This window comes from Epinephelus moara, chromosome 9 (genome assembly GCF_006386435.1).
Source record: "Epinephelus moara isolate mb chromosome 9, YSFRI_EMoa_1.0, whole genome shotgun sequence".
Lineage (NCBI taxonomy): Eukaryota > Metazoa > Chordata > Actinopteri > Perciformes > Serranidae > Epinephelus > Epinephelus moara.
Genome location: NC_065514.1, coordinates 17,568,222 through 17,584,206, shown reverse-complemented (window position 1 = coordinate 17,584,206; position 15,985 = coordinate 17,568,222). Strand labels below are relative to the sequence as shown.

The window sequence follows — 15,985 nt, the reverse complement described above, 5'->3', positions numbered from 1 at the left end:
GTACCTCCTGTTTTACATAGGTTTGAGGAAGCTGAGCCTTTTATAGATACGTAGGTCATGGTGGTTCCTGCAATTAGACTCGGTGGCCATTCATTTCTTCAGTCATTTTTATTTGCATGAAATAAACCATTTAACAGACCAAACTCTTGGTAATTTTCAAAAACAAATACAGAACAAGTGTAAAATGACATATCAAATGCAAAGATAAAGATGGCTTTTTGAAAGCACATTCAACACGGTACCTGTAGTTTGAAATGTGCTGCGATTATCTTACATTAAGAGAATGTGCTGTTACCTCAATTGCAGCAGTCTGTAAATGGGAGGTTTTCTCCCTTTGGTAGAAAAGAGGATATTTAAGCTAATTGAACTTTTATTGATTGCGATTTTTTTCCATGACAATAAGGCTCCTCCCCTTATTTTCAAGGCATCTAAAAGACAGTATTTAACATAACACAGAAAGCAGAATTTATCTTCAGTTCTTCAACCTTTTAAGTTTTGTGTGTTTTAAAGGCCTCGACCATGGTGTGTCCATTTTAATAAAATGACATCAGTCTGTCAGTGCCATTTACAGTAACCTTTGTGCTTGTTGGGTTTCTGTACAGTACATGTGTTAAAAGGTCCAGTGTGTCGGACTTGGTGGCATCTAGTGGTGAGGTTGCAGAACTTAAACTTTCAGTATGTGCCATGCATGCAGGAGAACTACGGCAGGTGATGTGAAAATGCAAGTGGCCCTATTTAGAGCCAGTATTTGACTTGTTTGTTGTGGACTACTGTAGAACATGGTTGATTCCCTGGGAGAGGACCATCTATGATGGAGTGTTCAGTCCAATGGAATTGCTCGCGTGCATATGTCAAAAAAAGTTTCTAACCTTGTGGTTCAATTCTGGAGTAAGTGAGCTCCTGCTTGACTTGACATTATGATGACGTCACGGATTTTCAATTGTTTTTCTCAGCTTGAAGAAAGTTTTAAACTTTTTATTAAACCTCCATGGATCATTGATTCTTAGTTGAAAGAGTCATAAGTGAACTTGTTTGCCGTACGAGGCGTCCTCTCAACAGTTTTACAGCAGTCTCTTTATTTAATGGTGGTCCATGGGGAAAATGCTTTTAAAGCTGCAGGGGATTTCTTGCTGCAATACCACCAGTGGCCACTGTGGAATAGAGGTGAGCTGCCTTCCTGGGGGCCTGGAGAGGACTACTCCTTATGTAGACGTAAATGGCTCTTTCAAGGTAATGAAAACACACCAGTTCTTAGTTTCAGGTGATTATAAACTAATGAAAACATAGTCATGCATATTATATACCAATACCACCAAGTAGATGCTCCTTAATCCTACACACTGGACCTTTTATGGGCTGGGAGTCATTGCACAGTATGAGCCTGTGTTTATACCAGTGCCCTCAAAGTGGACTGAACTGTATGCTGTGTTGAGTTAACCGTAAAGGAATAGTTACACTTTGTGTGAAATTTGCTAATTTGTTTTCTTGCCAATAGCTAGATGAGAAGATTGATACCATTCCCAAAGACGTGTGGAAGCTGCAGCAGGTTAGCTTAGCTTAGCTTAGTAGAAAGCCTGGAAACAGGGAAACAACCAGCTTGACTCTGTCCTAAGGTAAAAAAAATCCACCTAGGGGCACCTCTACAGCTGTTACTACAAATTAACATGTTATATTTTGTGGCTTCGGACAAAGCCAGGCTAGCTGTGTGCTAAGCTACATTAGCCGGCTGCTGGCTGTAGCTTCTTGATTGATGTGCAAATATGATAGTGGTAGCCTATCAGTCCCATCCAACTCTTGGCAAAAAAGTGTATTCTTTATAACCCAAACTATTCTTTTAACACTGGAAAGGTCAGATATTTGGTATAAAGTGCTATGGATGTACGTCCTAGGATTTTAATTCACTTAATTATTGTTCTCAATATGAAGTAGTTGTGTTCATTGTGTGCATACAGTATACATGTTTCCCTAATGTCCTTGGATAAGGCTTCCTAAATCTCAAGGGTGTAATCTTTCAAAAGTTTCTGCATTATTTGTTGCGCTCCTTTTCTTTTTTTTTTTTTTTTAAACTTGCTGCTCAGCCGTGTTTCCCATGATCTGATTATCACAGTTTGACGATTTATGTAATCAGCACAGCATCAGCATTAAAACTGAACACATTTTGAAAATATGCATCTTGAATGACAGAAGAGTACTAAGTCCTGATGCAAAAAATGAGGTCATGATGTCTGCTGATATGTCAAAAATAAGTGACACATTAAAGGGATTGGTCGGTGATGTTGTATGAGGTACTTATCCATAATCAGTGTATTAGATACAGTAGATGTCAGTCGGCACTTTGGAGAAGCAGGCAGGAGTGCTGCCACAGAAGCTAAGCAATGTACTGCTGTAGAAGGGGCCAGCAGCAAAATGAGTTTTAACCACTTTTAAAAAAACAGAATCAATTCAAGAGGCTACATTTAAAATATTTTCACTGCTTTACCTTGCCATTAGACAACATTTTGCAGCTGGGAACTAAAGCTGTTTTATCGCCTAATGCCAGACTCCATTAAGAAAAGCAGTAATTAAATATTGTTGGATGCAGGAGCTACTGGTGTACCTCTGCCTCCATTAGTTAGTTTGTTTGTGTTATTGTGTGACCTGACCTTGGCGTTTAAGAAGGTTAGTTTGGATTCACCAAAGTCACACAATAACACAAACAAACTAACTAATTTGGGGCAGCAGTGGATCTGTGTTCATCAAGCTAAAATCACTATTTTTCTCAATGGAGTCTGGTGGCTTTGACGAAATGGAGAACTGAAGCTGTTAGTGACCTCCCTCTCAGAAGGGGCTGTGTGACTGAAAGGTAAAGCTCTGAAAATGTTCTACATATAGTGTACACGTACATTTTTATTGATTTTATTCAAGTGGGACTTAAATTAGGTGGCTAAAACATGTTTTGCTGCTGACCCCATTCACAGCAGTGCATTGCTTTGTTTCGAAGTGGAACTCCTGCTAACAAACTAGGAGCGTGTCGACCAACATTTACTGTATGCAACACACTGTCTATGGCTATGTACCCCATACAACCCAACTTTCAAAGATCCAAACTATTCCCTCAACTACAATTATGCAAGCTCAGCTGTTATTAGCCTTGACCCAGGCCTCTAGGTCGGAGTAAATTTTCTCCTGAGGTAAACTGTTGTACTGTGAGCAGATCTTGCACACTCTCTCCCTCCAGTCTGTGTACAGCTTCACTTTCCACTGACGTTTCCAGGTGAAATACTCACTGTAGCGTTTCTTGTCCTCTGCAAGCTGTTGTAGATACTTTGTCAAGTCTTTGACTGATGCAAACTCATCAACATGGATGAAAGAATTAGGTGGAGCCACGGCTTTGTAATCTTCTAATGGCGGTCCAAGGACGACAGGCACCGCCCCACTTTGGTAAGCATTCCTCCACAGCTTCTCTGTGATGTAATCTTTGGCGATTGAGTTCTCAAAAGCCAAATAGAAGTAGCAGCGAGAGATTGTAGGTAAGAGAGCTGAAGAGCGAAGGGGTGTCTTTGTCCACCGACCGTAAACCTTCACAGGAACCGTGGCATTGAGCTCTTTGTACACTTGGCTTCTCTTGTGACGGTTCCTGTAGTTGCTGACCACCCAACAGGCTAAGAAGCTCTTATTCTGAGGGACGTCTTCTGCCAGATGTCCTTCAGTCTTCTTAGGTATTAGCTCGCCATATGGTACAGTGACATCAGCATCCCTCCTGTACGTTATAGTCATGTTAAAAATGTTTGCATGCTGACTCAAGTTTCCATTGTGAGCAGGGGCTTCAAGGGACATCCAGGCCCACCTCTGGCCCCGTGGCCGTGGAAGGTGCAGGGGCAGTTTTTGTCGGTGTACTGCCAGCTCTTTGTTGTGGAACACCACCACATCGGCTGAGGGGAACAAGGAGCGCTGGTCCACCAGTCTACAGTGAGGGATACTGTAGAGGTCCCAGCAAACGTCACCCTTCAGGCTGAATGACCTGCTGAAGGGCCAGTACCACAGCAGGATGGTGATGTTTCTACTGCTGCTCCAGTTCCGATATCTGGCTGTCTGAGTCTGGAATCCCCTTGGCCATCCATTGAGAAGACCCAGTGGTAAAACTAAGAGAAAGGAGAGGAGGAAGCGGCTCCTTGTTGAGCTGAGTACAGTCTTTATAGTGGTACCACCCTCCTGTCACAAAAGGGAATTAGAAGTAGGGTTATAACAGAGCAATGAGGTTTTGTGGCTTTACCCTTTGTTTAAAGCAGATTTTAAATTGACCATATCAGTGATTCTTGCAGGTTTAAAGCTAGAGTGTGGGACTTTTACATGTAAATGAACATCACAACAAACCATTTTGCAAACTATGCTGCTGTGTTTTAGAAATTTAGATGCATTTTTTTTATCACTGTCTCATGCATCAGTTAGTTTCCATTCATTTCCAGATGATATAAAATCGTTGCTGAGATAATCAGCACAAACTTTGTAAATCAATCTATGATGACCCACAATGTCCCGAGTTGGAGTCCAGCTGTATCAGAGCTCTCTAAACTCTCTTTGCATATTTAAAAATATACAAAATCCTTTAAATTATACCCTGATCTACTGTTGTTGCAAATATAGCTCACTATTATTCAAACCTTTGGGGTAAGTCACCTGGGACAAACAAACAGATTTATTGAACACATAAAAAGGCACACTATTTTATTCAGTGCATCAAATTTCCATTCAGGGTCCGCTCAAGGTTACTGCTGGAGGCTCACAGACAGTACCGAAACAGTTGGTAAGCGTGACCTTGCACTGACATTTGTAAACAGGAAAAATGAGACACTATCTCAAAGGGAGATTCTTAGGGTGTGGCAGTGTGAAGCAAAAACAGTGGAAACCAAATTAATTTTCTTAGAGCTACTGATGGATGGAAACACCTTTCTGTACACGCCCTGCAGATTTTGTTTTAGTGTCTGTGTAACTGACTAACGGCAGTGATTACCGTAATGTGGACTCACCATAAGTTACTGTGTGACTGAGACAGTATTCTGCTCCTCTGCAACTCCAGAAACTTGTGTAGAAGCTTAATTTATTGCTATTCAGACAAAAAGGAAAAAAGCATAGTCATAAGTGCTATAGAAACCAAACCACATATTAAGAGCCGTCAAACATTTCATGCGGTTACTTTGTAAATGTTTTCTGTAATGTCACAGGAGAGATAGAAAAGAACATTTTGGTTGATGATTTTTAAAACGAGTTTGCATTTCTTGCATTAAAATTCAATCACTGAGACAGAACAAATACTTTTTTTGTGAAGTTGCAGGCCTCACTGCTGTACAGGATGTGTGTCCTCTTGGGGGAGGACATTATTAATTGTGAAATCATAAAGAAAACAGGATTTTGTAATAGATCACAGAATTGAAAATAGAAGGTCTCCCTTTGCGTAACACAAAAGACCTTTAACAGAACTGTGTGCAAATAAGGAACTAATGAAGGCTCACACCGGATGTGAGACACACAAAGGGCATATTGAGAGTAGTGCAAAATTAGAAGGAGACAATCTGATTAAAAAATGTTTTTTCTATGTTAGCATTAATGAGAAAAGGCAAACACATAGAAGAAAACACCCAAAGAAAGATGCTGTACACAAGTATGGACATATTTATTATTTCAGAATGTGGATACTTCCACAAAAAGTGTAGAAGATAAACTCTATTTCTGTGGACTCTATTAAATTTGGATGGCACAAACAACTTTAACTGTCTGTACACCACCTTATGAATGATGTCGCTGCTGTTACTGCATACTGCAGGCTGAAAGGTTGTCATATTTCATACCCCATTGCTTCATACCCCTGATTCCGGTTTGCACTACACTGCATATGCTATATAGTAGGGCAGAGGGCAACAAAGCTGAAGAAATCTTCGGCCAGATAACCGTTTTTGCATCAAGTCATCTGTGTGCTCTCAGGCTATTTATATGCTACCTGCAGCTGTCATGCCTCACATTATCTGAACACAGGGTCGATATTAAGAGCAGCCTGCAGTATAAAGTAAAGGAGAGTACGCAGAACCACACTGTGAAAAACAGCAGCACCACAGCTCAAACCACATCTGTGATTAAAAAATGTAAAAATAAACTTCACTGATTGCAACTGTAATCCGCTAACATAAAACAAACTGCTCAGATTTTAGTTTAGTGTTAGACTTTCTTTTGAGACTTAAAATATGTGCACATATGGTTGGATATTATTACAATAATTCACATTCTCTATATAGTTGAGACTTCAGTACCAACTGTGAACAGGATGTGGTGAAAGAGTTATGATGGTAGTGGCACTGATCTTTTCACTGGCTGCTGTGAAGCATTGGTAGTGCAAAGGACAAACCAGTTTGCTCTCAACCCTGCATGTATTTATCCAACAGTAGACTAATCAGCTTTGACATACAGCTGATGACTTTGTACTTCTTGCTAAAGAGAGATCATCAAAGAATATGTGTTTCAGAAGCCAGACCACATTGACCAGAAAGATGCATGACAAAGAAAACCCCAAGCTTCCTCCACTAACCTGATCACTAGATGAGCGGTCTGTTCTCTGTCCTCACTCACCACTGATACCATTTTTGGTCGCTGCTGGCAGAGACGTGATGATGAGCTTGAAGCGCTTTAAAAGCCAAAAATGCAGCCCCTTTTAAGGAAGCTGAGGTGTGGCTCTTTGTAAGAGTGTTGAATATGATATGAGCTCAGCATCGTGCGACATGCTCACCACCTCTCTCTGTCCAGCCACATCTTCCAGTTCCTGCTTTCTAGTAAATGTGATGCCCCAGTATTCTGCGTCTTTGTCTCTGTTTGCCAATACTCTGCAAGAACAAGTTATCATATCACAGGGTGTTTGCTCCATGTGTGAAAAGAGGAAGTGTTATCAGAGTTAACATAGGGGTTACACAAGGGTGAGCACACACCAGTGAGCCATTAGTGTAGCTCTGTTATGGAGAGTAAAAGAGATTACCAAAATGTAATGTGATATATAAATGTAAAGTGGTTTGTAAAAAAAAAAATTGGGAGGAGGAATGAGTTAATTATGTGCCCTTGTACAAACAAATTACCAGAGAGAGTACTGATGTGCAGAGTATTAACCAAATTGTGACACAGGCACTGAATGACTGCCTGTGTGCATGTGTGGTTCATGTTTCTGTTGTTGATTGTGCTCTTTTTATTCTCTCAGCGTGATAAAGTTGGACTTAAGTGCACAAAAACATGAGCTGAAATCACATATCTAAAATCTTCTAGAGCAGCAAAGGCTCCGTTGTGCTGTCCGTTGACGGAGAAGCTGAAAACACAATGAAAATTTTGTGAGTGCCACCCTCATCAACCTCCTAAGTGTTCAGAAATTTATGAGCTGATGGTCATGAACAGAAAGTGGCAAACCAAACTATATCTCAAAATAAAAGGTCATGTTCCAGATCATAACTGACTGATGAGGTCTTTGCTCTGTTGTTGTCATATGTATATCTACACAAAGGAAACTAGTAGAACTTTTCGAACCCCAGGCTGGGGAGGCCCGTCTGTGAGGAGTTTGCATGTTCTCCTCATGTCAGCGTGGGTTTTCTCAGGGTACTCCGGCTTCCTCCCACAGTCCAAAGACATGCAGGTTAATTGGTGACTCTAAATTGTCCGTAAGTGTGAATGTGAGTGTGAATGGTTGTCTGTCTCTATGTGTCAGCCCTGTGATAATCTGGTGACCTGTCCAGGGTGTACCCTGCCTCTCACCCAGTGTCAGCTGGGACAGGCTCCAGCCCACCTGCGACCCTCAAGAGGATAAGTGGTTACGAAAATGGATGGATGGATGGATTTATTCTGTTATCTATAAAATCAGTAGTGATAGTCTCTTGTTACAGTTGATCTTACAGCTTAATGAATACCTGAACAGTACAGAAACTGCTTGTACTGCATTTGAAACCAAACTCTGTCACATCCAAATATTTAACTGCACCTTCAGGTTGTCTGGTGACATTTATGTCAGTATATTAAACGATCACAAGAGGGCAGTACGCTGCAGGATAAGATAGACATTGAATTCACACTGAATTTGTGTTTGTCATGTGTTGTTGGCAAGGCTGGAGTATGGACCCGACAAACTGGGCCACTGTTCCAGGGGCCAGGACCCCAAGAGGCCCCCAAAGCCTCAGGTTCATGCAGGTACATTGTTTACTTATTATATATAATTTGACCAAGTGCATTTTTTTGATATAATATGCTACAATACAAATACAGTATAAGTAGAATAGAAATATCTAATACTTTATCTAATGCAGGTCCTGCATTATTATGATTATTTGTTTTTTATTTTTATTATTTATTTTTGAAACATAAACTTAGATGCGCCTGTCTGTACAGTTTATTTATTGCTTGTATTTTCACAGTGGCTCAGTAGGTAGAGCAGATAGTCCACCAGTCAGAAGATCACTGGTCGATCCCCAGCCCCTCAGTCTGCATGTCGAAGTATCCACGTGAATGTTAAGGTGAGCACCTTGTATGGTAGCATCAGCCACCACTGTTGTAATGTGTGTGTGTGTGTGTGTGTGTGTGGGTGTGTGTGGGTGAATGTGACATGTTGTATGAGAGTGCTTTGAGTGGTCAGAAGACTAGACAGATGCTTTACAATTGCTAACTTTATAAACAAATTTAAATTTTATATTGTTCTGTTTACAGTATATTTATGCTGTCTATATTAATTTGGTGGCATGGTGGTGCAGTGGTTAGTATTGTCACCTCACAGTAAGAGGGTTCCCAGTTTGAACCGAGGGATGGGGAACGCCTCTGTGTGGAGTTTGCATGTTCTCCCTGTGTCAGTGTGGGTTTTCTCTGAATACTCCGGCTTCCTCCCACAGTCCAAAGACATGCAGGTTAATTGATGCCTCTAAATTGTCCGTAGGTGTGAATGTGAGTGTGAATGGTTGTCTGTCTCTGTGTGTCAGCCCTGTGATAGTCTGGTGACCTGTCCAGGGTGTACCCTGCCTCTCACCCAATGTCAGTTGGGATAAGCTCCAGCCCCCCTGTGACCCCCAACAGGATAAGTGGTTACAGAAAATAAATACATGAATGAATCAATATATTTATTTTACTGTGTTTGAAGATGTTATTTTTTACTCTGATGACTGTAACCTTCAGACACAAAGACATTAGATGTTATTTAGTCACTGCTCTTGACTGTACCTCACATGACTTAGAAGTCCCTATCCTCCTGAGACCCAAACTTTTGTTTGGTGTGCATTTTCAATTTCTCCTAGCTATTTGGGATAAGTAGGACTTGTTAAGTATAAAAAAAACTAAACATTATAAACGATAATTAAGTTCCAATATCCTCAAATGAGATGATAAAAAATCCCCAGTGTCTGCAAATGAGTACTTCCTAATTAGCAGTGTCTTAGCTTGTTACTGTTGCTAAAATTGCTCCAATGTGTTGCCAAATCAAACTATAGACATTATTGATAACAAAATAAACAAGTTTCAACTATAAAATGTGATCAGGTTTTGGACCTTGTCCACTTTTGTGACAGGATTGGCTTCAGACTGACTTGGCAGAGAGGGCTGCCATCTTGTTTTTACGTGGATTAGTGTATTGTGCTCTTACTACCACTAGATGGCACAAATGTGTCTACAAATGACGACAACAGGCCTAAGTTAAACGGAATGAAGTATAAAGTCTAGTAAACCCAAAATGTGATGGCCTCATATGAGGACGCAGGGTTTTAGGAAGTTTGAGTTTAATAGTTAATTTGGTCCTAATGAGGCATGTCAACAAACTGAATCATTACCTACAGCCACTGAAAATACCTCCTGTTTTTCATTGGTTTGACGAAGCTGAGCTTCGTTTGGATCACATGTTGTTCATGGTGTTTCCTGCAATGACACTGTGACAATTTCTTTCTTTCTTTCTTTATTTCTAAGTCATCCTTTTTATTAGCGTGAAATAAACAGTTAACAGACCAAACCCCTGGACATCTTCAAAACCAAATACAGTACAAATATAGAGTGACAAATACCAAATACAAAGAAAAAGAAGGCTTTTTGATATCAAGTCATTCAACATAGTGCCTGCTTTATGAATGGTACCATATTATGAAAATATAAAAATGCTTAGATAGGATACGCTGACACAGCAATTGCAGCAGTAGAAAACTGGAGTTGAATTCAAGCTCAAGGCCTTTTCTCTTTGAGTAAAGAGAGGACATTAAAACTAATCAAACTTTTATTGGTCATGATTTTGTCATATGTTAACACATTTCTATGTACTATGCACCAAAAAAACCAAAGCAAATTCCTTGTAAGTGAAAACCTACTCGGCAATAAATCCATTTCTGATTCTCATGATCCTCCCCTTATTTTCAAGGAGCATCTACAACAAAGTATTTAACATAAAACCATAAGCAAAACTTGTCTTCAGTTGTTCAACATTTAAAAGTTTTCAGTGTTTTAAAGGCCTCCACCATCGTGTGTCCACCAATGATCACGCAGTAGATTTTGATGGATGTAGGCTACTTAACTGACCCTTCAATAAGTAGCTAGCTATGTTTCTGCTACGACCTTGGAGAACATTTTCCTAAGTCTCAAGAATGTCATTATTCAGTTTTTTTCCTGCAGTGTTCAAATTTTCATTTTCTACCATTTTTTGTCAGCTATGTTTCTCTTGGTCTGATTATCACTGTTTGCAGATTTATTTTATTGGCAGAGCAATAGTATTAAAACTAAACACACTGAAAGAAATGCATCATCAATGATAGAAGGACAAAAAGTATGATGCACATAAACATTACTAATAATAAAATAAAAATAAAGTGGTCATGATGCCTGCTAATTTGTCTAAAATGTGTACCAAGATGGTGCCACTCATGGCCGCCACAGCTTTTGTGTGTGTTTGTGTCTATTAGTACTTTTTAAAAGTATCTTTGTCATATTTCAATTGTAACTTTCCTCTTATACCTAATTGCTCGTAAGTGAAAACCTATTTGGTAATAAATCTTATTCTGATTCTGATGTGGTAAGTGACACCTTAACAACTAGGCAAGCTCAGCTGTTATTAGCCTTGTTCCAAGCCTGTAGGTCGGAGTAAACTTTCTTCCGAGGTAAGCTGTTGTACTTCAAGCAGATCTTGCACAGGCTCTCCCTCCAGTCTATGGACAACTTCACTTTCCACTGACGTTTCCAGGCGAAATACTCACTGTAGCGTTTCTTGTCCTCTGCAAGCTGTTGTAGATACTTTGCCAAGTCTTTGACTGATGCAAACTCATCAACATGGATGAAAGAATTAGGTGGAGCCACGGCTTTGTAATCCTCTAATGGCGGTCCAAGGACGCCAGGCACCGCCCCACTTTGGTAAGCATTCCTCCACAGCTTCTCTGTGATGTAATCTTTGGCGACTGAGTTCTCAAAAGCCAAATAGAAGTAGCAGCGAGAGACTGTAGGTAAGAGAGCTGAAGCGTCGAGGGGTGTATTTGCCCACTGACCGTAAACCTTGACAGGAATTCTGGCACTGAGCTCCTCGTACACTTGGGTTCTCCTGTGGTGGGCCCTGTAGTTGCTGACCACCCAACAGGCCAAGAAGCTCTTATTCTGAGGGACGTCTTCCGGCAGATGTCCTTCAGCCTTCTTAGGTAGCCGTAGGGTATACTGATATCAGCATCCCTCCTGTGGGTTATGGTCATGTTGAAGATATTTGCATACTGGTACAAGTCTCCATTGTGAGCAGGGGACTCCATAGTCATCCAAGCCCACCTCTGGCCCCGTGGCCTTGGAAGGTGCAGGGGCAGTTTTTCGGTGTCCTCTGACAGCTCTCTGTTGTGGAACACCACCACATCAGCAAAGGGGAACAAGGAGCGCTGGTCCACCAGTTTACAGTTAGGGATGCGGTGGAGATCCCAGCAAACATCACCCTGCAGGCTTGACGACTCACCGAAGGGCCGGTGCCACATCAAGATGGTGACTCGTCTACTGCTGCTCCAGTAACGGAAGGTTGAGGGATATCTGGCTGTCAGGGTGTGGAATCCTCTTGGCCATCCAACAAGAAGACCCAGTGTTAAAAGACATAGAAAGGAGAGGAAGAAGCGGCTCTTCATGAAGATGAGTACAGTCTTTGTAATGTTATTACACCCCTGTCACAAAAGGGAATTAAGAAGTAGGATTATAAAGGAGCAATGAGGCTTTTGTTGTTTTACCTTTTGTCTTAAGCAGATGTTATATGACCATATCAGCGATATTTGCAAGTTTAAAACTGGTGTGCGGGACTTTTACAAATGAACGTCTATTACAATCAAGCCCTTGCCAGTTTTCTGGAGTCGATGCTCCATAAAAAACCCCCCGAAACAACAGCTGTGAGTTAATGCAACACAGACTTTTTAAATCAATCTGTGGATGCCCTGGTGAGTGTAGATGTTAATGGACTGATGATGAATTGTAATGTCCCCAGTTTGAGTACAGCTGAGGATCTTTGTTGCATGTCAATCCCCATCTCTCTCCCCACTCATTTCCTATCATCTCTACTGTCAGGAACAGGAAAAGGGAGATTCTTAGAGTGTGGCAGTGTGAAGCAAAAACAGTGGAAACCAAATAAATTTTCTTAGAGTTACTGATGGATGAAAACACCTTTCTGTACATGCCGTGCAGGTTTTGTTTTAGTGTCTGTGTAACTGACCAACAGCAGTGATGACTGTAATGAGGACTCACCATCAGGTTCTCCAACAAGTCAGCCTGTGACTCCCAGTATGAAGAAGACTCACCACCACTCACTAAAACCAGAGACGGCTTTCTGCTCCTCCACGACTGGAGAAACTTATCTTTAAGCTTCCTTTTTTTCTATAAGGACAAAAAGGGGGAAAAAAGCAGAAAGTTGTGAGTGCTGTAGAAACCAAACCACATATTAAGATCCATCAAACATTTCATGCAGTTACTTTGGAAATCTTTTCTGTAATGTCTAAGGAGAAATAGAAAATAACATTTTGGTTGATGATTTGTATGATAAATTTGCATTTCTTACATTGATATCCCATCATCATGAGGGTAAATCAGAACACAGTAAACGGGATATGTTGGAGAGGCTACAGTTTAATGGGAGTACCAAGCATAGACTGTAAAAAATAATCCGTCAATTTCCCTGTCTCAGTGGCAGTCCCCCCTCTTTCTCTTTGTTTCCCACTTGGTCCAGTCCATTACAACCCCCACCATTTACACGTGACAAACTGCCAGTTCTATTAAAAAATGCTAAATAATGAATAATTAGAAATTACAGCCCTGCCCACACCTGGCAGGTGGGGTTGGGCCCGGTTGGGCTCTGGTAGAGAATTAGAGCACTACTTTGATCTCAGTTCACTGAGCAATTGACATGATTGACAGTTGCATTATGCCCAGGCCACGCTGTCTGTGTGAGCAGTGCATGGCGACTACTTTGCTGCACTGCTGCTACTCACACATGTGCAATGCTCACACAGACAGCGTTGCTGCTGCTGTGGCGCCACTGCAGAGCTGCCTGCTTCTGTAACTACCGTATTTCCACAATTAAAAGCTGGTACTCCACAAATTTATGGAGCCGTGAGAGCCACTGCATTGTCAACCACACTGTCATGCATATATTTCACAATTAAAAGCCTCGTGTTAACAAATGAAAGGATTTTGTCAACAGAAATGTGGTCAGAGGGCTTTTGATTTGAAACAGAAACAGGAAAGTTAGAGTTAAAAAGATTTTTAAATATTTTTTCATGACAGATAAAGACATTGAAACTGTAGTAAAATGTGGTGTAATGCCAGTATGGTTGTCAAAAGACCACTTTCACTGTCCATTTGGCTGAAAAACTGCGCACGGCACGTAAAAAAAAAAAATTACTCCTATTCTCTAGGATGTGCCACAGCCAGTGTTGGGGGTCGTTACTTAAAAAAGTAATGTATTACACATTACACATTACTTCGGAAAAAAGTAATCTCTTACTTTACTTGATTACTCCCTGGAGAAAGTAATTAGTTACAATACTCATTACATTACCGGTTACTCTGTAAAATTGCCTGAAATGCATTGTCACGTAATTTGCCAGTTAACGATATAGCATTAAACCTTACATATGTGTAACAATCCTAAGGTAGTATAGTTAACTAGATGGATATACCCAGAATTGGCTTCACGAGGGGGCAACACATGAAGCGTCCAGCGTGTCCAGCCGGTGTTGTGCCGTATTAAGCACGCCTGCCGTGAAAAGCACCCCTGGTCGCGGCGGGAACGTGCATTCCCGCGACCAGAGGTGCTTTTCACGGCAGGCGTGCTTCATACGGCACAACACCAGCTGGACACGGAGGACGACCCGTTGGCAACAGCCTGAAGCCCGTTGTCACTAACTCTTAAGGAAAGGGAAGCTCTAATGATGAATTTATGTAACGCAAGTAACGACTTAAGTGTTTGATTAGTAACTGTAATGTGATTGCTGCATTTAGGGACAGTAGTGCCTTACACTACTCGTTACTGAAAAAAGCCATTTTTGGCGGTAAAGCGTTACTTTGTTATTTTGTAACACGTTACACCCAACACTGGCCACAGCTGATCAGCATTGTTCATGCAGGCAGTGTGGCTGCTGTAACCTGTTAACATTGGTGACAAAAACGATAAAAAGTTGAATTTCTCCTCAGGGGGATTAATAAAGGAAATAAACTTAACTTAAAAAAAATACAACAGGTTCCGCGATGCATGCACTGCTCATGCAGGCAGCGTGGCCGCAGGCATCAGAGACTCCTCGGCTCTAATTGATTGTTGCTGACCACACTGTGGTTTGAAGTAACTACGTTCACACTGTTTTTCATACATGAAGAAACTATAGGCTAAGTATAAAATGAAAGGGAGTTTTGCTGCCTTTTCATCTTTACTAGTTAACACTTAGCTAGCTGTGCCTCTAAAAGACTACTGCCAGTGCTGTGTCAGCTCCTGGCAACTTACAATACAATATGTAGCCCATTTCGTAGAAAATACAGAGATATATATCGCGTATCACCAGTCAGCCTGTAAATACAGAGATATGAATTTTTGTCCATATTGCCCAGCCCTATGCACAGGTTCCTCTGCATGGTGAAGAGGAAGTACAGTAAGAGCCTAATGGAGCAGTGAGTAACCGCAACCCTGCTTACATGTAGCAGTGCTGTCTGCAGTGGAAACGCTAAACGGATCTAGGGTTTAGGTACATGTTGGTAAGGGTTACACACGGCTCTAGAGGTACTAAACCTATAAATGTGGTTTATCTGTCACATGTACTTCTTTCGAAATGTCGTGACAGTTTCAGCAACAATGACACAAAGTTATTCTCATAACCAACTGTGTTTTTAATGCATTCTACCATCCTTTACGACTAACTTTGGTATATAATGCAATGTATATGAATACTGAGCACTTTGGGCACAAAAGTTAAATGTTATCCTCTCAGGACCCATACACTAATCCTAACTCTTTGTCCAATACATAAAGTCACAGTCTGTCTCTCTGTCCCTACCCAGGCCCTTTCATTGCTGATTTCCATCCATCCACTAGATGCCCCTAGACTGTCCCTACTTTTCCCATCACCTGACTGCCCCACACACACCTGTTTCCACTTGCCTCATTAGGGTCTGGGCAGCTAAATTGCCAGGACACTATTGTAATCCTAGTTCTTGTTGTTGTTGTTCTTCTTCTTCTTCTTCTTCTTCAGCTCAGAGTGGTAGATGACCGTCTTAGGTTCCAGAGGTTGTGGATTCGAGCCTCAACTGGTGCAGAATCCACACTGTAATGTAAACATCTTCTTGTGCTCCAGCTTATTGCTTAAAATTTCCTGAGCGTGACTGATCACTGTGCAGCATCTTCAAGTCTTTTTTCTGCTAGAAAATCTGCCTTCTCATGCTTGAAAATAAACCATACTTTGCACAAAGATCCAGTGTCAATACTTCAGTGTGAAACCATCTGAGGCTTCTCACTTTGCACATAGCTCAACTAGTT

At 41.1% G+C, this 15,985-nt stretch overlaps 1 protein-coding gene and 1 pseudogene across 1 annotated transcript; both read right to left on the bottom strand.

Annotated features, from left to right (window-relative positions):
• Window positions 1-103: 103 nt before the first annotated feature.
• Window positions 104-7,078, bottom strand: LOC126395860 (alpha-(1,3)-fucosyltransferase 7-like). The gene is made up of 3 exons (XM_050053610.1): window positions 6,557-7,078; window positions 5,007-5,083; window positions 104-4,191 (listed from the first exon to the last, which is right to left on the bottom strand). Exons 2-3 carry the CDS (start codon window positions 5,007-5,009, stop codon window positions 3,115-3,117), a joined length of 1,080 nt encoding a protein of 359 aa, XP_049909567.1. The 5' UTR covers window positions 5,010-5,083; window positions 6,557-7,078; the 3' UTR covers window positions 104-3,114.
• Window positions 7,079-11,058: 3,980 nt separating this feature from the next.
• On the bottom strand, window positions 11,059-12,736 carry LOC126395681 (alpha-(1,3)-fucosyltransferase 7-like; annotated as a pseudogene).
• Window positions 12,737-15,985: the final 3,249 nt, after the last annotated feature.